Raw genomic sequence first — 24,299 nt, forward strand, 5'->3', positions numbered from 1 at the left:
CGACCCTAAGGACTGTAGGGGCAATATAGGCGGCACCTAGGGATTTGCGCAACTATATTGCAATTTTTTTTTGTAGTTTAACACACCATGGACTGAATTTTCTTTCTCTGCGGGCAGCTTGCGAAGGATTTACTTTAATATTTCAAATGAATGCTGCCAATCATCAGAAATATTGCCATTGGTTATTAGAGATGTTATGTAATTAAGATTATATGTCGATATACCGACCTGAAGGGTCGAGTAAATGTACAATAGAATTATTCTACTATATTGTATTAGGTTGTCCGGAAAGATTCATGCCTATTTTTAAGAAAAATTCAAAGGGATATTTGAATTTTGATGTATATTTATTGAATTATATATGTACCATTTTGTTCCACAACCTTTCCACCTGTTAAGAAATGTACACATTTTATTTGTTTTCAGCCATTCCGATATATTCAAACCTGTATCGGCTACTAAAAATCGGCATGGACTTTCCAGACAGCCCAATATATAATAATTCTATATATTCTATGTTCCATGTTTTCAATATGCAACATATTCCATTGTATAATCATTATCGAGCCGTAGAGCCGCCAGTGGTAACGCGCAACGCGCGATTCGAACTCCCGGAAATATCTGTTTAGCGCTCGTCTCGCCGATGACGCTTAAATCCATCCGTTGCGCGCACAGGTGAAATACGAGTGGCAATTTATGCGACAGCTTTTTGACGATTACATTTATCCGGAGGACGCGCATGATGCGCGGGACGCGTGGATTATTTTCGGACAGGAAGGGGAATGAACGTTCGAATTCATTTTGAGTAAGGTTTTTCAAATCTAGAGGGCGTGGACCGTAGAGGGCGTTGAAGGCGATTAGAATACGCTATCGCACAGTGACGTAACGAGAGTCGCACCCATTTTTCACGAAACGGGAGTCTATTCGGTTCGTAGAGTACTATTTAAGATTTTCTGTAATCTCACGCTCTGGTTGTTTAAATACACATTATTCTTTCCGTCGCGTATGACAGAGTAGGTTCGTTTGACGTAATTTCTTGGCGCCACTGCCGATTTCCACGGCGCCAGTCGGAATTTATTAGTTTTCAAAGTATTCGCGAAAACTAGCGATACATGTCGAGGGAATTTTTACGGGACGACAACGTCGTAGCTGGAATTCCTTTCTAAAAATATTCGCGGTAAATAGCAACAGGCAAAACAAAGAAACATTTTTCCCCTTTGTAGGTGTCGCATCGAGCTTCTTCCGTTTACGAAAAATATTTTGGAGGAATCGAACGTGGTAAACAAAATTTTCTGGTCAGACTCGCTACTAGTAAATACCAACAAATTTTTAAAAATTTACCCATCCGATAGCTTTTTCTTTTTGTAATAAAATTTCTTCGATCGGCGAAATTCTCTTGGACTCTCTTGCGTTCGGTTAATCGAATTTCTAGCGCAAAAACGGGATCCCCCGTGGCATAGACCCGGGTCAACTAGTCGTTTCTAAACCCTAGAATAATTCGCAACAAGAGAACCGCAACTGTAGCGGGACGTTACAGTTAAGCGACGCGTTAATTATTCCGTTCAGGATCACAGCGACGAGGAATTCCAGGTCGACGATTAAAAGCACGTTTATTGCGACATATGGCCAGGAATACCTGCCGTATTTATTACGTCAGACTTCACCGATGCGGTAATGCTTCGTTAATTAGAAATATTCGTGCCTCTCGCTTCCGCCCGTTGATTTAGTGTTATGCTATCCCCCCGGTGTTTATGAGCGTCCACCGACCAACCACGTGCATTTGTCTTAAACTCCTCGAAACGTAGCGTGTTTCCACCGGAGCTGCGAAATATGTATCTTTCTTCCTAACATCCATTCCACCTTTACATCTCTGGATGTCATCAACAATGTTGAGAGCTTTATGTCGCTCTAAGGGTAAGAGGATACCTCGTCGGTAAGACTCAGGAATCTACTTGGTTGGTAAAACAGTGTAATCTACTGGCGATGCAGGACACTTTGTTGGTAAGGTAGCTTAGTCTGCTGATAATGCAGAATACTCGACGTTTTCGAGAATCTTTAACGTGGAACACCGATACGCGAACAAAACGAACGAGCCAGGTTTTTCGCCCCCATCGAAGCAGGCAAAGGAATTATATTTGGCAGACGATATCACTCGAGCCAACAGGCCTAAATTTAACGATTTTTTTTATGGAAAAATTCTGCCAAGTGAGTTCGTTGGCATCGCGCGTTATTCTTTTGGGGTTTGCGAGGAATTCGACGACCGCTGGTGAACTTCGCCGTTGTTCGATGATTCACCGCGCGAAACTCCTCACTTTTGATACTTCGATCCGGGCTTTGGATCTTTCGAATATTATAGAGGCGTTTCGTAAACTGCGGAACGCGTTATCGGAAAATATTTGTGAATCTTGCACGTGGTTCGGCAGACGTCATCGTTAATGACTGATGATAACAACGCACAGGTGACGTACGCCCACGCGATCCCCGGTGGAATGTGGTAAATATTTGAACGATACTCGCGCTTAATCCATTCTTCGCGGAAGAATTCTTGCGTGAAACAGTCCCGCGACGACCATATGGCAAACCTGATTCGATAAATATTCGTAAATGGCCATTTTGGTTTTCGTGAAAAACGAGAAGCTTCTCATAAAATTTATTTTATGTTAAGCAATCAAAAAAAAAAAAAATAATGTTAAAATTATTTCAGGACAAATTGTATTTAGGTTTTTATGTATGTCAAATTTAATTATGTAGAAATAGTAATGTTTCGTAGATTGGAATGGCATAGTGCAATCCACTTAATTGATGCATTTTATCTATATTTTTTTTTTCTTTTTGAATGCATTCATAAAGTCTGTGAAAGATTTACTAACACTTACCGCCGCGTCTAAAGCAACCGTTTTGCATTCATCGGCGTAAAAAATGGCCATTTTCGAGCAGTGGTCCTTTTACTCGATAAAGGGGGACCGTAAAATGGACTTCTGATTCATGGATATTGCATTCGATATTGCGCCATTAGAAACTTTACGTTTAACGACTTTCCGTAATAAATTGCCATCTTTAATGCTGGGCAAATATTACGGTAAGTCGAATCGGATACGAGATAGCCGATGCGTAGATATTTCAAACAGACTATGGTTATTTTAATTACCGTAGGAAAATGTTAATCGAACTGCCGTGATTTACGCTTAATTATCGCAAGTAGCGATCGACATTTCGGGACCAAAATAATCGTACCGACAAATAAATAACGTTTCCTAAGAAATGTATTTTGTTCCACCTTTATCTTGTCTGTTAGACGGTGTGCGAACATCGAGGTACTAGTGAGACGTTTTTCCTGGCGTAAGTACCTCGAGTTTCTCGAACATCGTCCATTTCAGGAGCTCCATGGTCCATTCGATCCGATCGTCATTGATGAGGATGAATCACGAGGCATCGATTCAAGCAGATGTAGACTACTTTGTGTAGACAATGCTTATGGCTCCAGGCCAGCCTCCCGTGACTCTCGTCATGTGTTCCATTTGAGACAACGAGCTTTGTTCAACGCTTCGTAAACAATCCTTATCGCGCTGGAATGCGCGTGCAGTGACGCACCTGTCAAGGCTGTCAACAATGAAAGGTGGTCTCAAATCGCGGTACAGTGGAACTTCGTATATCCACATTTGTACGAATGAAATCGATGTAGGAACTTGTAACTGAGTGCAGCATTCTCTAGGCTGTCATAGATGAGTCCAGTACCCTTCAGCCCCCTGTAGATGAGGCCAGTACCCTCTATATCTCCCAATAGTTGAGCTTAGTACCTTCTAGCACCCTATAGCTGAGCTCTGTACCATCTAGCCTCCTACAGTAAAACTCAGTACTCTCTAGCCCCCTGTAGCTGAACTCGGTACCCTTCTAACCATCCATAGTTAAGCTCAGTACTCTCTAGGCCCCTGTAGCTGAGCTCAGCACCCTCTATCCTCCTACAGTAAAGCACAGTACTCGCTACCCCCCTATTGCTGACCCCAGTACCCCCTATATCCCCCAATAGTTGAGCTCAGTACCTTTTAGCCCCCTGTAGCTGACCTCAGTATCCTCTAGTCCTCCATACCTGAGCCCAATAATTTTTTACCCTCAACCCCCACATAACTTCTACTACCTAAACCAGAATCTCCAACTCCGCGCTCCTCGAGCCAACAACCGCAGAGGTCCTCCCGTCTAATGATGGATAACGGTCGCGGCCGGGTTGGATGACGACGAGTCACCAAGTCGCGACGCTAACAGCTTTCCGAATAATTCAGTGTAACCCGAGTCCCAGGTACGTCTGGCTCGACCCGAGGAGCGCATCAATAACGCTGGCGTGTAACCCTGCGTTAGACGAGGCGCGGGTAAACGGTATTCCCCGGTGCTCGCGCGCGCGCGCGCCTGGAGGAGATGCAAACACAGTCGTGACTGGCAAGGTCGTAGGTCGGCTCGCTGCACCTTGCACCTCCACCTTGGAAGGCAAGAACCAGCCGCAGCGTGTCTGGCCTCGGGCGAGAGTTGAAATTTAATACATGCGCATAACTCTCGATACGCCGCGTTCCCCCTAGGGGTACGTCGTCGTCCCTCTGGTACGGAGAGCACCTAGGGGAGCCACCTTCGCGGGTTATCGCTCGAGAGGGTTCGAAGGGGTCATCGAGCGGCTACGTGAGCTTCGATGAGCAACTATCCTGCCTTCCGCCGGCGTCTACGGCTATGGCGTCAAGTACGATGGTCATTCGAGGATATTAAGTGGTGCGTGGAAGGTGCACGTGGCCCTCTTCGGGTATTACGAGGAGGCAGGAGTGGAGCCTGCATGGTGGAGTACGGATAGCGAGCATCAAGCGCGGTTGGAATATGGATGGTGACGCTAGGAAGACAAATGGGGTGAGTTTGTTGAGCAGGGGTCGGTGGAGACTTGGTAGCCTGAGGTATGGTCCCTTAAGGCCGTGGAAAATGGCGGTATCCAGGGTCCTATTTAGGTCAGAAGATACGGAGATCTTTGGTGAAAGCCTGTAAAATGTCCCGAGACCTGGGAAGGCACTTGTGTCGTCGACGTTATCAAAGCACGCAGTAGAACACCTTGGAGGTTGTTGTGGGTGGATCCTACGCCGAGTAAGCTCTGCAGGGAGTCCCGCGCAACTCCTGGCCTTGCCCCAAAGGTCAGGGATGTCTTTAAAAGATTTCTCCCACGAAAAAGATGTCCTCAGACTTCCGAACAGTAACGACCAGCACTAGCGCTCAATAAAAGGCTACCTGAGGCAACCCAGCGGACCTTGACACTAGATCTCCAGGACATTCTAGCTTCGGTGAAAGAGTCACCAGTGAAAATGGCACGTGGTACTTCATCTCGTACCACTCGAATGTTGCATCTGGCATTTTCAAAGAGTCTAATCTAACAGAGCATCAGTCTATCTCGATACAGGACTGTTTATACTCGAAGAGTTGCCTGACGGATGGTATAAATCCGCCTTAATCCACCAGGAAGCGGAGGGGAATATCGACTATGCATCGTTTTCACCGTCGGGTCGGTTAACGCTGGTGGAAACCGTCGCTTTCGCCGTGCAGAATCTGCAGTGCAGATCGCGGCTAGCGATCCTCCGCTGTGTCTCTTTTCCAACGACGCGTGTCTCTCGCTCTCTCTCTCTCGTTCTCCGTTCCCGTCGTTTTCCATGGTGGCCAGCGTTATTGTCCTTGTCGAAAGCGGCCTCTAGAATCGTGATCGGCAGGTGATCATTGTCGGTCCCGTTTACGTGGCTGGCTCTGAATTTCTAATGGCGAGCCAGCGCGCCATTAATTAGAAGGAAACAAAGGGGCACCCATCGGATTCGAGTGCTTCGACGACCGCGGGTATCGACGACCTGGCATTTTTCAGAACGCTTGTCCCACTGAAATACATATAACTCGAGCAGATAAGATCCCTGGGTTCGGTTGGATATTGGATTGGTTCGGTGTTTGTTCTTGTTTCTTGGTATTACTTCTTTTGGACAGTATCAGGTGACACTACTCTCGAGATATCAGAGTAGGGATGTTGTTGAATTTATTAGGATGGATTTCTGGAGGCTTGAATCCTTGGACTGCGAGTGTGCTGACAGGATGGTGCACCGACTAGTGAGCGGGACTCGAAGAGTGCAAGTTGCAGTGAAACTTGTGCAGGTATGAGCAGTGACACTACTAGGGAGCGTTGTAAGTCCAAGCGTTACAAGTCCCAGCGTTAAGATCTCTAACGTTATAAGTCTCAGCGTTGTAAGTCCCAGCGTTATAAGTCCCAACAATCCCAAACGTCCAAAACACCCACTCGGAGGGCCCCACCGAGTTTCCACCGTCCACGAAAAAAGGATCCCGGTGTCGTTGCCTAGCAAACTCGAGCGTGTCCTCCAGCGATAAAGCAATTAATGCAAATCGTCATGGATAATATCGCGCGACTTAGAAGCTGTCCCCCCCCCGCCCCTAGCTCCGTAATCGCGTAACGTGACACGCGCCGCCGAAGTTCCAATTTCGCGGGGCTGAGATACGCAAATTGGTCCCTCGCGTCATTGTCCCCGGCATTGGTGCACCGTTTCGCGGCTATAAATCGAGCACGGGCATCGTTTTATCGGCGGACACCGCTCGTTTGTCTCGGCAGCGACGAGACGCGAAACGCCGCGGTAACATGAGCATCCTCAGGCCCACCATGGCCGAGGGGGGGGATGGTTTTCTACGGCAGGGGCCGCGAACGAGTCCACCCCACGGAAATCCTAAACCCGATCGCATTTTCAGGCCTTGTACCTGTCACCTAGTAATGTCGCCGGCGGGAACGCGCCACCTGGAAAATCTCTGCTGGCTGAACGTGTTGCGTTTCTGGCGCAAGGATGAAAATTGAAGAGGACGTTGAGCTCTGAAAAGGGGCAGGTTTCGGTTTCTTACCGAGGCTCTAGGATGCGCTGGTCTCGGCCGAGTCACGCGATTGGGGTGTTGTTTACTAAGGAGTCTTGCTTATGGTAGCACCTTTGATGTAGGAATGTAGAATTCACAAGGATTCTAATATTACTAGCAGTTGAGTTATTTGGAAGGATCTTAACGTTGCTAACAGTTGTATACATCTGATAGGACCCTAAGACTCCCAAGACCACCGATGGTCGCTTCATACATCAGGAGTTTAAAGTCATTAACAGTGGTTCCATCTATCGAGACCTTAAGCTCCTTAGCGCCATGTATAAGGACCTTAACCTCCCCAACAATCGCCCCGTCCACCAGGTCCCTAACCTCCAACCAAGCAAGCGTATCATCTCTCGTTTCCTCAACTTCGTGATCCACCTATGAAGCCACTCGAAGAATCCCCGAGACCAATTACACGGATCCCCCTTCGCTGCGAAATTAGACGATTCCCAGCTGCCGCGGTGCACACACGGCGCGCAGCGTGAATCAACGATGGACTGACCGAATAACTAGCGATTCGGGCCAAGGTTTCGGGTGCAACACGTGTTTGTCAGCCGTGATACAGAAATAAAATACGGCTCCCGACTGTGGCTCGGTGTATGCACTCGGTCGCAACGATGCCGCGATAACTCGTCGCGGGCCATATCGTTTGTCAATGAGACCCAGAGGAAAAAAGAGAGCCAGGTGGAGCGGAGTGGGAGATATGCGGGCACACGTAGCGCGTACAGGACGCGCTAAAACATTAGAGAAATAATGTAAGGGGTAGCTAACGAGTGACGTCTCCATTACCGAAGAATTAGCATTCTATTGGAATTTGTTGCAAGAAATCGGTATGGTTCGTCCATCCGATATTTTTATCGTTTCTTTAACACGTTTTCGTGATCCGAAAAATATTTTTTTTTTTTGCGTCTATCCTAAAAGTAATTCGAGTGAAATTTTTAGTCAAAGACGAGTCAGTTAAGGGAGGTAATCAACTCGATGAACCCATTTCTTTGTTCTTGTTTAAGCGATCCACCCTTAAAATGTCTACTCGCCTGTTTTGGTACACCCTGTATACCTGTAGAGAACAGAGGAAAAAAGAACACCCCGGGAAAGAAAACACACAGAAATAAGCAGGCCGGGTATTTCGGCTACCCTGCTGCGTGAATCACGGATCGTTAATAAATTTCGGTGAAAAAGAAACGCTCGCATCCAGCGTCTTCCGGCGGTGGACTGCAGATTCGCTGGCGCAGAAAATGGTAAAAAACGAGCCCGCGTGTTCGGCCCTTAATGTTTCAGCGTTGGCTCGGTTATTGGACGCGTTCTTGCTCGCATGCTCGCGAGACAATTTATAGTTGTCGAATATGGTCTAACTTGAACCGCGATGGACGTGGTCGTACTCGAGTGTTGACGAAACGATTTGAGAGAGCGCGTTCGTTTTTTCTGCTAACGAACAGTACGATTTTTGCGATTTTTTTTCAAAGGAACCACCAGCTACTACGAACTACAATTTCGTGTACGTGTACGATCATCTTTGGAAAAAGATGTACACATTTTTCTGGATGGAAAAAAAATTGATTTCTGTGAGGTTTTTGTTTAGGAAGCGACAAAGTGTCTTGACTCACCAGTTTGCTTACCTTCGAAGACCTACGAATTTTTGGAGAGTTGTGTCTGTATATTTTTTAAGGAAGTGTTAGGTGTTTTAATTCGGGTTTAACCAGAGTGTTAGTGCAATTCAAGGAACGACGTAGCAGGATGTGTCCGGGACAGTATCAGCGTGATGTTTAACAAAAGAATTTTATTCTTTCTCAATTTACAATAACAAGTGACTAGCACTTAAAATACAGCGATCGATATCGGTCAGAATTCGAAAACCGCATGACACACTCACGCCCGTTAGATTCTCTAATTTTCACACGTTTTGGAATGTATCGATTAGGCACGCTCTGGAAGCACATTCTTTCATCCTTCCCTAACGCAGCTCGCAGGGGAACCTTCTCGTGAATATTCGTCGTGCGCGTTTACTTTTTTCGCTCGTTTACGAACACGCGAACACTGCTCGGTAGATCGCAGTGCAAGTAGAAAAATACAAAATAAAAAATTACCGAAGACAGACCGCGTCGAGGAAGAAAGATATATTCACAGCACTTTCGAGGTTAGATCGGAGCCAGATCGACTGGCTGCTCAAGGTCACTGAGGATTTACCCTCACCACTCTATTTCAAGTCTCCTCGATAAAAAGACATAGAGTAAGAGTAAAAATCTGCAGCGGAGGAAGTGGCTTTGAGCTGTCATTAAATTCACTCCGATCGTACACAGTATCTCCCAGTTAATTAAAGCCAAATTAGTATGTTTTTCCAATGTATATTCGCAGAAGTGTTACAACTGAATTGGCGAGGCTTTTGCGAGTGAAATGAGCCCAAACACGACCTACTTCGGACTATTTTCAATTACACTTTACGATAGTCTGGTCCGAAATCACTATAATTACGTACGAATAAAAGGTGTCGGAACGAGGTCGTGTTTGGACTCGTTTTACTCGCGAGAATCTTGCCAATTCATTCGTATTACTCCTGTAAAATAAAAAATGAAAAATATAATAATTAAAATGTTATGGAAGAACTTTTCAACTGAATTGTCTCAGTTAACTGGGAAAGATGTTGTACTCGTTCATTCGCATTCACAGACGAGGCAAAAAGGCTCTGCGAGCTCGGAAGAAATATTACACCCAACACTGACAATACGAAAGGCACTGAAAATATACATACACGACTTACGCAACTAAGAACCTTAAATTCGACCGTTAACGTACGTCTACCGTAGAAAAACGAACAATTTACAAAAAAATGCTCCAAACACGTCGTCACCGTAGTCTCCGTCAGCGCGAGAAAGAAGAAACGAAGGATAAACCGCGAATACTCGTATCTCCAAACAGTAATCTATCCTTTCGAAGGTTTGCTGACCTTATCCTCCCCCTCCGCGCTAACCCCGCGACCTTAATATTTAAACGATTCCACGAATCTCTTTAGAGTTATACTCAGCAAGTGAATGTGCGCTATGTACACTTAGGCTACTTTCAGTAGGAACATTAAGGTTGTCGAATCGATTACTCGGAACTCGGTGGTTCGATCTCGAACACGCAAACCCGTGTCTCGTTTCGTGCGATTCCGCCGTCTCAAAATCACGAGCACGATCTCCGGGGATTGGGAAGAAAAAAATTAATCGAAGAAATTAATCGATGAAAGCATCAAGAGTTTTAAAAGAGAAATAAAGTCGTTAGGATGGCTGGTTTTGGTAGGAAGGAATTCTGAATGGGAAATGCTACTTGGATGACCTTAGTGCCTGGTAGAACAGTATCGAACCGAATGGTCAAGTGGTTAGGATGAAATGGACTCGTGACTTGGATTCGGGGTGAAAATTGCTCGTCGAACTGATACATTCCCCGTCGCTCGACTCGCAGCGTTAAACGTCTCGCGATCGTCCCCGAGCGCAGAGTAAACTCTCGAGAGCAAAACTCGGCCGTGTGCCTGAAATTACAACCGGTTCGTTACGATTTGAGCTGCTTCCTCCTCCCGTTTCGCGACCAACGACCGATTCCTTCGACGTACGCGTGCGCGCTCCGAAGGATAGACCGCGATCGAATCGTGGCTGCAGCGCTGTCCGTGCGAATGAACGACCTTCATTCGGCGGAGGCTGCGGAAATTTGAAAGACTGTCGGGTTTAGGTTCGAGGGCGACGCCAGTCTCCGCACGCGGAACAAAAGTGGGCAAAATTTTATTCCATTTAGTTAAAATTTTCAATTTCGTAACATTTAAATATATTCATATATATCAATATTTTCGTATATTTTGATGAAAGCGTTGTCAATGAATCGGCGAGGCTTCCCTGACGAAAACGAGTACCAACACGACCGCTATGATCCAAATAGGTATAATTAAAAGTAGTCGGAACGGGGTTGTGTTTGGACTCGTTTTACTCGTCGAGACCTAGCCGAAACGCTGATTATAATAATAATAATAATAATAATCACAATAACGTTTGCGCGAATAAGAATTTTGCCCACCTCTCGCTCGGAGCTCGTATCCAATTCCGTGACGAAGGAACGAGCTCGGAATCGGCAATGCTCGTCGCGTTCTCGGTTAGTCCGAGTGTAAACAATAATATATCACGTGTGAAACGGTAAACGTAATTCTCTTACGTCTGAGAGTAACCGTACCGTTTCTATTTCGGACGCGTTTAAAGCTAGACCGTTCAGGAACAGCGGTCGCGCGTCCAGCGCAAGATGGCCGACGAATTCAACCCTCGAGCACCCTAAACGAGGAGAGAAAATGGCTTTGAACGCTGTACGGAGTACGTCGAAACGGGGAAACACCGAAACGGAGGTCGCACAGATCCTGCGCACTCGGTATCAACTTCGACTTCACGAGCCATTAGTCGTTTCCACGGCCGTGGCAGTCTTTCACACGGCCCGATAAATCCACTGTTCTCACGAATGTTTCTTAGCTGAACGAAACGTCTCTCAACGAGGATCTCACGCAAATGCCAAGCAAACGTCCCGACTGGCGACTGGTGGAGTCGCCCCAGACATCACTGATTTCTGTTACGCCACACCTCACTCCGAGCAACTATTGGACTCTTGGGTTGGTCACCGCGCCTTGACCCAATCCGACTGAGCCACTCTAGGTCGCTAGATCTAAAGACCATTCACCTCTTTCTTTTTTCATTTGATTTAAGAACTCTTAGACTTGGTCCAATTACCTAGACATCAGGTCTTCTTAAAATTTCATAGAACTCTTGAGGTCTTCATCGAATCACTTGGGTCGCTTAGCCTGGACACCATAGACCTCTTCTTCAGTCATTCTGATTGAGGAATGTTTGGTCTCTCGACCTAGTCACCCAGACCCATCTATTCTTCGCTCAATTTATTTCACGAACCAATGACCTGCATCAACTTCTTCGTGACTTCTTGGCTTCATGGAGATCCTTCGTTAGACAAAACTACTCCTGCGCCCTCTTCCTCATCCATCAGACCTCTGCTCGTTCGAAAGGACACTCTCCGTCTTCGAGGACCCTTGGATCCCTCGCCCACGGATCCAACGTCCCCACGTCGAAGACATACGAATCGGGAACCTTCGCCAGGAGGATCTCGAAAACGTTCATCGCGAGGAAGCCACCGAGGCTTCTTCTTGGTCAGAATCGCGTTCTCGGTGTCCTCAATCAGCGGTTCGCGTAAACGTTGCTGCTGAGAACGATCACGTCGGTTCTCATGTCCGGTTCGTCACGACCTCCGAGGAGGAGGGCGCAGAGGAGGCGTCATATGCTCAGCGAGGGCCTCTTCTTGCGGTCCTTGGTGGTGTTCTTCCCGAAGATGGTGCCCAGCACCCTCGAGACAGAGTGAACGCCCAACTTCCGGCGAATGGGGAGCGCCCGCAGGAGCTGGACCGATCTCGCCTCCCGCAGGAGCGCCTGGAACGCCAGCGCGGCTCCCGCGGGACTCTCCGCGGCGCTGACCTCGTAGAACTGGCACCCGTGCGCCAACGACAGCTGCTGGCCCTCGTCCACGCACACCTCTCTGCAACAGAAATGTCGGGGTGCTTGTTAGGATCAATTTCTTAAGGGAAATTGTATCGTAAACTAAGATAGTTAATTGAAAATAGTGGCAACGGATTGGCGAGGCCTTTACGAATAAAATGAGCCCAAACATGATCTACTTCGGACTATTTTCAATTGCTGGTTAGTATAGTCAGTTATACTGAAATTAGTATAATTAGGTGTAGATAAAAAGTTGTCGGAATGGGGCCGTGTTTGGACTCGATTTACTCGCGAGATTCTTGCCAATCTATCGTTGATGGTCTCGTAAAGATTATAGTGAAAAATCTGAATCTCAATTTCCCTGAGCTCGATCGTATCGAATAAATAATAACAGTGGTACGAAACTGTTTTCAAGAGAACAAGCTATTTGCGCGAAATCGTACCAAAAGTTACAAAGAATTTCCGGCGTGCGACTCCCCGAGGACTCTCCAAGCGGAAAGATGAGTGGCCCATCAGAAAACAAACGATCGCGAGAGGATGACGCCTCTTCCGCAACACGCGGTGCCCGTAAATTCTCGAAGGGAGGTAGGGGGCGTGGAAAAGCCGTCACAGGGAACAACGGAAGTCGTCAAGGTCCATGGAGATGTTCGAAACGAGAGGACGGGTCACGACTTCTTGGCAAACAGTGGCCCAGCTGAACGGAAACGGAGGAAGGTGAGTGAACGCGGACATAAAGGCGCCGGAAAGAACGTTGTTGGAGTCACTGGAATTTCGCCAGGCTACCCATCCTCCAAGTGTTTATAATTAGCGAGGGCAGCCAGGGTTTTATAGTTCGATCTGATAGTTCCTGCTCGATGAATCGAAAACTATTTCATACTTTCGCAAATTTCAAGACATCGTGAGTCATCGCTTCTCGCGAGAGGATGTTGAATAAAAATCTAATCTAACACGAAATCCATCCGTTTTGCACGGATTAGTGCTTCGGTCGGCGCGAACTTGGAGCTTAAAAAACCGAACTGGAAATCCAGGCTCCGAGACATCCCGATGTTCCTACACGCGAACGCTTCGGGTGCAGTGTCCGAGCCGTGCAATTTTTCGGGGGTTCCCCATCCATCATCGATCCCCGCGAGGGGATCGGAAGCGGATCCTCCGTCGTATTTCAGGCGCGCCTCCGTCGGCGAGGCGATATTTATGGAGGCAATTAAATTCGCGGGAACACATGATACTCTCCAAGCGTCGAAGGCAGAAGAACCGAGGGCGGAGGGGGAGGGGTTGGGTCGACGGTGGCGCGTGGGAGGGCCAGCGCGCCACGTCTAATCGCGCGCACGAGTCGTGCATGCACACGTGAGCCGGGGTACCACGTTCACGGCCGTTAATCTGTCCCCTTTTATTTTATACGAGGCGATCCGTTGCTTTACGAGGAACGGTGTTGGTTTCGAGGCACCTTCGCGCTGCCTGTCGTTTCCCGCGCTCTCTCGGGGGAAGAGGAGGCCGCGGAGGAAAAACGAGCGGCTCGTGGAAGAAAGATGGCCAGTCGAAGGGGAGAGGCTCGACATTTCAGTGCCTCCACGGAGCGACCTTTAAACGACGACGAGAGGCGACCGGATTACACCTGGATTGGAACAGATCCGAGGTGGTAAGACGCGACATAGTTCTCGGAAGGTGGTCCGCCGCGTCAAGTGCAACTCCGGGGCTTACGTGGGCTCTTGGAAAAGCGGGCAAGGGGAAAATCTTGGTCTATTCCAGGGATCAGAAATTAACGGTCCTTTGTCCATCGTTTGACCAAGTGTGTGGTGCATACAAATCATGCAAATAAATGAAAAATGGAAAATACGAGAAGAGAATATTATTTATATATTGTTTCTACGTATACGAGTATAGAACTAGTAATATTTTTATATATTTATATATCTGTAAATATTCATACAATTGTTGAGACTATTCTGTATTGTTCTGTGTGTGTGTGTGTGTGTTGCAATAACTTCTGCTCTTCTATTACACCCACTAATATAAAAACGTTTAACAACAAATATCGTTTTATGCTAACGTAATTTCATTTGTACGTTTCTGCTCTATTTCTAACCTCATAAAGATACGTTCTCCCGTTGGCTGACCACGAAAAGCCTGGCATGATCTCTCGATCAACTGGACGTATCCTACATAAGGATTTCCCACTTTCCCTTTTCTATTTAGAGAACTAAAAGCTGTCTAATATGAGAAGCGTGAAATGGTTTCTCCGCGAGATTAGAACAAAGTGGTGAAGATCGAGTACTAATGCGTCGTAGGAAACTTTTACAGTAATCCGACGACTAATGACGCGTATCTGACACAAGGATTTCCTAACATTCTTTTTCTTATTGGGAGAGAATTAAGTGGCGGCTGATAGCGTGATAGCGGGGAGGCACTTGTTACCGCAGCGTGAGATAGTTTCCTCGAGAGGAGTAAAAATCCAGCTTCATGGCGCCAACGGTGGCGTCGCTCTTCCAGCATTCTTAAACGTAATTTTTCATCGATAAGTCGATTACGTAATGTTTCGAAAATAAGTCTCGATATACGTATGTTGTATCGATGATCTCAGAAAATGAGTACTTGGAGAATACAATAATTTCTCTGTCAACGATGCGCTTCGTAGTAATTTAAAAATGCCCTGTTTGCCACCTTGGCGTAGTTCTCGACGAGTGCCTCATTCTTTGATATCAAAACATTGTTCACCTACATATTCCGGCGCGAGACTTGTTTCTCCATTTGCGCGAGACACGTGCTTTCTACTTGGCGCCAGCTAAACGCTCGCGCGCCATAATTTCAACAAACCGTCGCTCGGAAAACGAAGAAAGAAACGCCGAAGCGCCGAGCAGAAAGAAAAAGCCCACTGGCGGGATCGAGGGATCGCTAGAGATCGCGTACACGCTCGCGTTGCGTCACAAGTACGTGACCAACGAACCACCGTTCGTTTTTCAATCGTAAAGAAACTCTTTTCTAATTTTTTACTCAATTTCAATCACAGCTATCGAATATATACATTGGAAGGAATTGGAGTATTCGAAAGTATCTTCAACCGCTCTGTCGATAAGAATGCAGTAATGTAGTAATCGAAGGATTTATCGACAGAGCGTTCTGCGTTGCCGAGCCTCGTCTACAGACAACTCTACTCTACCGACAGGATATTCTTCCTGAATCGTGTCCCGTGTCCCAAAAAGATTAACAATCTTCCACAAAGATTAAGAACCTCTCGTCAGCTCGAAAATTATTTTCCAACTAAATTCAAAAGGATTACTTTCGAGCGTTTCACGCGCACGTGAACCAAGGATTTTTCAGTGCCAGCGAGACGAGATCGCTTCTTTCCAAGCGCGCCTCCTTCCTACCCAGTAGCCGTTCCAGCGGTCTTAATGGAGTTCATAAAGATTAGACCGAGAGGCCTGCCGCTGCTCGAGGGGGCTGGTGAAACCACTCTCTCGGTAGAACGAGTTATCGTCGCTTTAGATACATCCGAAGCGGCGTCCGCGAATATCGTACATCGATAAACTTATCGCGAAATATCAGCTGGCGAATCCCTCGGAGCCACGCTCGCCGCGGCTGACAAACTGGTTCGCCGTGGCTGAAAACCGCGCGCTGGAAAGCCAACGTTTCCAGCATACTGCAAAACGAACGACGCGACGCATTTTCCTCTCGTTCCGACCTGCCGAGCTGGCGTCGATTGCCCGTCACGAATTCGACTAGAGAAAGACGATCGTTGTAATATTCTGATGGCACAAGTTTCATCGGGGGTGTCTCAGAAATAACTTTTTAGGAATTTTCTTCCGTGTACTTGATTATTTGAACACCTTGGTGAGCTCCTATTACCCGAACTATTATCGTAAATTCCAATTATATGAACTATCCGTCCGAATCGATTCGAATAAATGAAATTCCACTGTACCTGGTCGGTAATGCAAAGTAACCTCGATAAAGTAGACTAGTCTCGGTAAAGTAGAGTCATCTCGATAAAGTAGAACAGCCTCGGTAACGCAGAGCAACCTCGCCAGCCCACGTTACCCACAGACTCAGTTGGCATGCTCGTTATGACCTTTTTTTCCCTCGGAAAAAAACCAACTCAGCGTTGGTCGTTAAAATTTCTAAACACGTTCCCGCGAGACTAATCGATAATGATCGGAAACTTCACACCGGGATAAATGAACGCGCTAAATTGTCTCGCGTAAACGCGCCACGAGAGCCTGGCTCTCCTAAGTGATATTTGATGCGATAAAAAGAAGGCGCCCCGACGAATATGAAACGCCGTTTCTCGCGAACCCGACGTTAATCTGCCGGTTAGATTAACTGCAGACAAAAGGTTGCACAGTGACGAAAGATAATCCGCGGTGATTGATGACGATGCTCGTCGAGCCTCCGAAAGGTGGAAGGTTGCAGGAGTTGCCAACTTCCTGAAACTGTTTCTCACGACGTGTTTCGAGAGCGGGAAACCTGCGAATGATTGTTCCTGATGTCTAAGATTGAACTTAGGAGAAAAAGAAACACCGACGCTCTTACCAGGAACATTATCGCGTTCCATGGAAAAGGTTGCTGTCTACCTCTCGCGGAGAAACACGATGGACGTTCCAGTGAAGGGATTGCATTAATTGCAATTTCCAGAGACTACCGCGGCGGATGAATTTTTGCAATGGTAAAATTAAACCAGCGAATTTGAAGCGATCTTAGAAATTGAAAATTGTCTTTTTTTCTATTTTTTCATATATTAACGAACTCGACACTTTCTAATTTGATATAAATCTACTTGTTCGGTGAAAATATTTGTTATGTCTCGTGTATTTCTCTGAAAAATTCCAACATATCTCTGAAACGCTTCGACCATGTTAATACTGGAAGAGGAGAAAGCGAATGGTCTGTGCCAGAGCCTCGTATAATTAAATTCTAATTCCACTTTGAAACTGAATCTGACACGAATCGTTGCGCTTATCCGCGGACAGAAAAGCCAGTGACACGTAGGTGAACCGGATATCGATATCCCTTATAGCCGCGGCTCTCGAACAGGAATTTCCTGGGCGATCCCCCTAGGAATGCGGATCGTCGTTAGCGAAGACACGTTTCCCATTTTTCCGTCGCGGTTCGCGTCCCTATATTCATTTACGAAGGCTTACAACGCCGTGTACGATCCGATGAATGATCAAACTGGTGCCACGATATCGCCATTACGACGTTTTATACGATCTGATATTTTCCGCCTTGTTCGTTTTTATTAGAGGGTTTCAGATATTTTCGTAATCTGTTTTGTCACGACTTCGATACTTGACACTGAGCCTTTCTCTAGGCTTATTTGCTTCTCCCACAAACTTTTACTAAATTTGTAAATATAATTTTTATTAGTATCCCTACGATGTATTCTACTTGTCAAGAAGAACAAAATCTCAGAAGGAACCACGTCTCTCGGATGAATAATTCCCGAGGAATGGACTGTTAAAGTTCCAGCCATTTAAACAGCGCCACGTGGCACCAACAGCTCCAGTGGGCGGAGCAAGCCACGCCCACGACTCCCACCGCACAGCCTGATTCGCCAAAACTTTAACAGTCCATAGCTCGAAAACTACAAGTTTGCCAGAAGTCGTTCCTTATAAACTTCTCTTTGTCCTCCCGAGCGGAACACGTAGAAACAATCAGAAACGTATAATCATCAAATTCCAAATCGAAATTTTCCGCACGCAATTTAGTCACACCCTGTACATTCTAGCGACAAGTGTCCGAGGCTGTTATCGCCACGGCGCTCATTCCCCATTAGCTATCGGCACCGAAGTGGCATGATCTCGCGATTTGACAAGGTTAATAAGCTGCCGCACGCAGGCCAATCTTTATCACGAACGTCGGCCAGGGTAAAAAGAACCGACTGGTTCGCGCCATTTCCTAGCTTTCTCCTGTCCGAATCACGCAACGTCGGGGCGGTGATGCACTTCGCGTCGAAAGGGGGAAGGGATGATTGCGTAAAACACAAACTCGACGGGTCACCGAAACCGCGAGTGCCGCACCTGTTTCCCAGTTAATTCGTTCAGGCGCGAAAATATTAATTGCGCCGCGCGCGAATCGCCGCTATCGATTCCCGAGCGCGGTTCTCCGTCATTCCCAGCGAGCGAAATTAAGGGAGGTTATCGTGGCCGGCGATCGCGGAACGCGCCCGTAAATTAAACGTATACGGGTGAAAGGAGAAAAACTGGGGCTTTTATGCCGAGCAGCCCAGTTGCGATTTCGAAAAAACCCGTCGAATTGGAGAAGAAAACTGCATCGTGGGGGTCGTTTGGTGGGTCGTTCGCTTTCCTGGGTTTCGATACGATCTTTGAAAGCGATCTGGATCATTTTGAGAGGGAGGATGGAAGATTACGGGAAAAGAAAGATTCTTTGCGCTAGGCGTGTGTCTGGTGATTGAGGCGTGTATTTTTGGGAGTGTTTAAAAAATGGTGTTTAAACTATACCTGATCGGTAAGGTAGTAACCTCGATAAGACAGAGTACTGTCGGCAATGCAGTGCATTTTCGACTAAACACTACCTACAACTACAAGAGCGTCACTCAACGTCATCCACGTTCCCCATACTCATTGCTGAGACGGACAGATAGACCAGTCCCGGGAGGATTCGATGAATCATACTAGGTCAGTTGTTGGCCAAGCTCCGCGAGCCTTGCGTCCACGCCAAAATCAATCGTCACCGTCTACATTCCTCTTCCTGCCGGTACCACATTCCTCTGAACCCGAGGCTGATCTTTCCTCCTGCCGTTAATACCCGTAGCCCTAAAAGTGGGTCTAAAAGCGGTCGAGCAGTCATCGGCGGAGCCAAGTCGGCCAAACGAGGCGCGTAAACAGATCTGTCGGTGCTCGCGATCGCGTGAACGGTTTCTAGGTGAGCGACCACTCGACCACTACCGGGTGTCGTGCTCGAAACGGTCTCTGGTGTCGCGATGCGGTCGGTGTGGCGCCTCGTTTCGCGTTTCACGTCGCGGAGAGCACAGGGCACCCGTACCAGGTCCTGAAAACGTCGACGACGACGACGACGATCGTCTCTCGGCTGGCGTCCAGCGGATGCCGAGGGGGAAAAACAGGGACAACGAGCGAGCCTGGCATCACGGTAGCCCGCTGAATCGCGTGGCGCACGCGAAATCTCGTCGCGTCTAGGAAACGTTTCGCGAAGATCTAGTTACACGGCTCTGTGTGTCTGCTCGCAGCCGCCGCGGCGACCGGGAAAGTGAACCGTCCGATTAATAGGCCGAACACGCACACGAAAGAAAGTCCATGGGTCCACGGGATCGCGATCGATCGAGTTCTGCCTGGACAACGACCACCGCAGAGAAGAGAGGAACGAGAAAAAGAATTCGGATGAGTGAGACGAGTTCGAGGGACGGGATATGGCCACAGGGCGAACGCGGTGAAGTCAGCGATTCGGGACCACCGACGAACCGATGATATTGTGATTCTTGATCGCGGTGAACAAGGACCCCCGCCAATTAGATGACAATCGAAGCCTGGGGATAAGTGTGTCGGAGACGGGCCACGTCAGGAACGAGTCAAAAGAGACCAGGTGGACTTTGCAGTCCGGACTAGATTTGTTTTTGTACTGCGAAGATTTTTAGAGGATCCGTGCCTACCAAATATTATTGTTTGGGTCGAACGTAATGTATGTGCTTTAGCGTGATCGACACGTTCACTGTTCCACGACCCATTTACGGGTCATAGCGGTTTTGACTCAGACGACCCGTGATTTGTACACGAGTCATGCCTGTATGGGTCGTTATGGAAGTGGACACGGTACGAGTGGAACCTCTGTTTAAGGACTAGGACAGTGAACCTGTTAATCGTTAAAATTAACGATACAAACCAATCTGATACTCTACCGGCAATGTACGATATACTCTGTTAGTAAATGCGACGATACTCTGCCTTACCGAGGCTGCTGCTCTACTCTATCGAGCGTACTCAGCTTTATCGATCAGGCACTTTCTCCCTTTCCCTGTTACATTCTCATCCTTCACATCGCTTTAAAGATCAGTGTTTGAATATCAAAATTATACTTTTTGGATCCAATTAGTGACTCTAATTGGTTCGTTTGACGATCGATTCCGGTTTTCGAATCACCGTTCCGATTAATGTCCCAATCCCCCGAGAATGTGACCTTTAATTCGCCTCGGTGCTAATCTGTTCGCAGGGGGAACTTGATTCAACACTCACCGGGCATGATCCAGATCTCTCTTGTTGCCAAGCAGCAGAGCGGTGAAATAGGATGGCAGGCGTAGATCAGCGAGCTGCTTTAGCAGTCCACGGGCCTCCTGAAAGCTTCGTTTACACGTCACGCTGTAAACGATGACGAAAGCCTCGCCCCACCGGATGTGAGAGTAAAGACAACCATTCTCCTGCAACAATAATAAAAGAATGCGGCTCGATTAGCAAACAAAGCGTTACTTCGCAGAGGGTGCAAAAAATTGAAAAAATTCTATTTTCGATATAGAAACACGGTATCGTATTATTTTAAATGGAAGCGTGCACTAGATCATCTAGTGGCGCTTTAAAATATATTATTTTTAATGCAATTCTGGAAACAATCGTGGCTTTCCGCCACCTAGGAGATCTCGGAAGTCTTTTTAGCGTCGAGGATCGGTGGGAAGGTCAGAGGTGAGGCTACGAACGTGCCTCGAAAATAGAACGTACTCGCGGGGGAATATCGGTTTAGCCGTTTCTATTTCAATTATCGCGCGGCGATTCCCCTGGCGCTAATCGTCGCCGGATCGCCGCTCGAATTATAAACTCGCGATCGTCGCGCGGGAGAGCAAAGTGAAACGTCGACTATTCGATCTAGATCGGTGCTTTCCAGCCAACTGGCTCGGGAATGTCGATCAACTTGTTAATTAAACGCGACGATAAATAAATAATAATAATAAAAAAAAACTTCTCAGTTGGATGGGAAAAATCGAAGTCGATTTCTTTGTCTGCACACTGGGGGTGATGTCGCGGATAAAGTGGATGATGATTAGAATGTGGATTTTATATATTTATGACTTCCAGTACTATGAAAAAATTAATATAATAATATTATTATCCCATGTGTTATCGATGTGTTTATTATATTAATTTACATCACAATTGTATAAAATCCTTGCTCTAATGACGATGACAAACCCCGTTAATCACGTTTATTTTGAAACAGAATAATTCGTTCCCGAAGAGTTTCAAGAACAAGCGTCTCTGATTGGCTCGGAGCAGGTGGATGCATCTTTGACCCGAAAGTGAAATCGAACTTCCTCTTTCTGTGCCTCCGTAGGGAAAACTGGCTCGAAGTTGCACGGCACTTACGTAAGCGACAAGGCCGAGAAAAATTCGTGTAATTACCGTTTCTTTTTTTTTTTCCGAACTTTCTAACGCGTTTAGGCGTCACGGTGGTTCGAGCGTTGATGAGCACGGTAATCGAATAATTCCACCGTGAAATTTTACTTACTATAAATTCTACCGTATGGTTCTGCTGTAAATCACCGAATTCCGCTTCGAGATAGCAATCGCTACCCAGATTTCAAGTACCAACAGATCCCTCCAAAATCAATAATACGATACTCCCTTTCGAGCGATTCACAAGTCTCCTTCAGTCCCCGCCCGAAGCGGTGCAGGAAAAAATCGAAACACAGAGTATAGAAACTTCCCGTTTGAAGGGTAATCCAGACGAAACCATTGAAGCAAGGATCCAGGGCGATCGGAAGGGGTTTGCTCTAATTGCTAATGCGTCGATCACGATGAAAAGAGCCCAGTAAGCAACGACGGCAGTGAGAACGCTTCAGGTTTAACGACCCGCGGAAGCTGTCGATTCTCGTGGCCGTTCCAATGATTTCCCATTGACCTGGCACTGACAGCAGCCCGATAATTATTACCGGGGAACAGGATCGACGGGATCGTGATCATCGGGATGGCTGTATAGGAAGGTCCGAGCGCATTAGTCTCGCGAAGGTGAACGTGACCGTGAACCTTTCGATCCGCTAAACGCCGGGGTGGCATCTGGCGACCATAATTGGTGCGACCAGTTCATGGAAACCGTCCTGGACGTCTGTCACGGGGGATAAGGCCGACTTTTTTTGGCGACGAGACGAACGACGATTAGAACCTATAGTAGCTGGTGATTGATACGGGAAGCGAGACAGCTTGGGGACGGGAGAGTTATGCGAATCTTATTCGAGGAAGATGAACGGGGAGGAATTTGCATCTCAGTTCGAGGCTCGTCTTCGTGGAAACGTGGAGACACGATTTGGTACTGCTATTAAGTTCATAATTTTTAAAAAGAAAATTGCGAATGCTTCCATTCTCTGCTTGGCTAACTTCCACTATGCTATTTTCTCTCTTTTTTTTTTTTTATCGTTGACTTTCTTAGAAATTTAATTTTTGATGTAGTGGGTTGATCGATCGGTACTCGAGAGAGGGTACGCGACGCAGGTAGAGAGTCTGGCTAGAGCAGAGCTACCTTACGGCTAAATCACGCTCTATATTTAGCGACAGTCGGTCGATCTTGGAAGCACTTAGGCCTGAAATAGTTAAGAGAGCAGTCAGGCTCGATTGGCACAGTTGTTTGACACGTTCGCTGTCCCCGTCAGCAGAAATGGGCGTCGCTCGCACGTCCGAAGGAACGTGTCTAGCCGTGCTACGGATTAGGGACGGAGCTGTGATAGCTTGAGATGCAGGTTCGTGAAATTCGAGCGCTGTTAACCGTACATGGTCGTACGGGGAATGTCTTTGTCGAAGAGACGAGTTAGAAACTGTGTTGCAACACTCGTACAGCATACAGTGTACTTGATCCATCGAGACTCGTCGAGTTTCTTACAGGGATAAAAATTGTGATGGATGAAACGATTGTGTATGATTCATATTGTTGTTTAAAATATCATCCAGTAGTTTTAATCGATAGAACGATCGCTATAATCAGGATCTGCAGAACTATTATAAAATAATTGTAAGAACTCTTAATGATTTACGAGCTTTCACGAAAAGCGCGACCCGGCAGCTCCGCGTTTCTAATAGTCCACCGTCAGCTGACCCCCCACGAGCCGCGACGACTCTCGATCCGCCAGAAATGTGCGGATGTCGAGACGGGTATACGGTTACGATGCAAATGCGGAACGCTATACGCTGTTATTAACCTAACCTAGAAACACGGCGATAAAGTCGAGCGAAGCAGGAACAAGCCGGCATAGAACGAAAACAATTTGGTTGTCGAGGAAGCGCATGCGCTGGTAACACAAAGCGGAATCGCGCAATCGAGGGCCACATTATTAGCAGACAATATCGCTATCTGCGAAAGCGAATAGCGGCGGATCGTTATCTGCGACACGGACACGAAGAAACATAACTTGGCCGAGACGATCGTTGCTTATCCCGTGGGATCGCGTGGGCGTTAAAGCGCGTGGTTCTCGCCCACCTGAATCGATTTCAAATGGACAGCACGACCGTCGCCAGGCTCGTTTCGTCCTATCCGAGTGTCCTGTTAACGGTCGCGCCGTTAAAAGGGACACCAGGGCCCTTTTCGTCTCGCCCTTTTACGATCTTCCGCGTGTTTCCCGCGCGGCAGCTCCCCCTCGAGCTTTCGCGATTAATCGTTTACGTCGTACAGAGCTATTTAAAAAGTATATTCGCGCGGATTAAACGAAAACAATAGGAGTTACAACGAAATCACAAACGCGCCATCTGTTTATTTCTGATTTCTGCTTAATTGCTTCTCATATTCTGATATAAAGTATAGGTCACTAGATTTCCTGAAATATTAGTTGTAATTATTGTTAACTCATTCGCATCGTTAGTGCACATAGGGAGAGAGAGAGAGAGAGAGAGAGAGAGAGAGAGAGAGAGAGAGAGAGAGAGAGAGAGAGAGAGAGAG

At 47.0% G+C, this 24,299-nt stretch overlaps 1 protein-coding gene across 3 annotated transcripts in view; it reads right to left on the bottom strand.

The window, feature by feature from the left end:
- Nucleotides 1-8,659: 8,659 nt before the first annotated feature.
- LOC128875009 (ras-related and estrogen-regulated growth inhibitor-like) overlaps nucleotides 8,660-24,299 on the bottom strand; it is a 56,397-nt gene continuing 40,757 nt past the window's right edge. For all 3 annotated transcript variants that reach the window (XM_054120285.1, XM_054120284.1, XM_054120287.1), the window contains exons 5-6: nucleotides 20,624-20,805; nucleotides 8,660-12,465 (exon numbers count right to left, since the gene is read on the bottom strand). In XM_054120285.1, the coding sequence (XP_053976260.1) occupies nucleotides 12,207-12,465; nucleotides 20,624-20,805 (441 nt within the window). In that variant the 3' untranslated portion in view covers nucleotides 8,660-12,206. The remainder of the gene's footprint in view (nucleotides 12,466-20,623; nucleotides 20,806-24,299) is intronic.

The sequence above is a fragment of the Hylaeus volcanicus genome, chromosome 4 (genome assembly GCF_026283585.1).
Source record: "Hylaeus volcanicus isolate JK05 chromosome 4, UHH_iyHylVolc1.0_haploid, whole genome shotgun sequence".
NCBI lineage: Eukaryota > Metazoa > Arthropoda > Insecta > Hymenoptera > Colletidae > Hylaeus > Hylaeus volcanicus.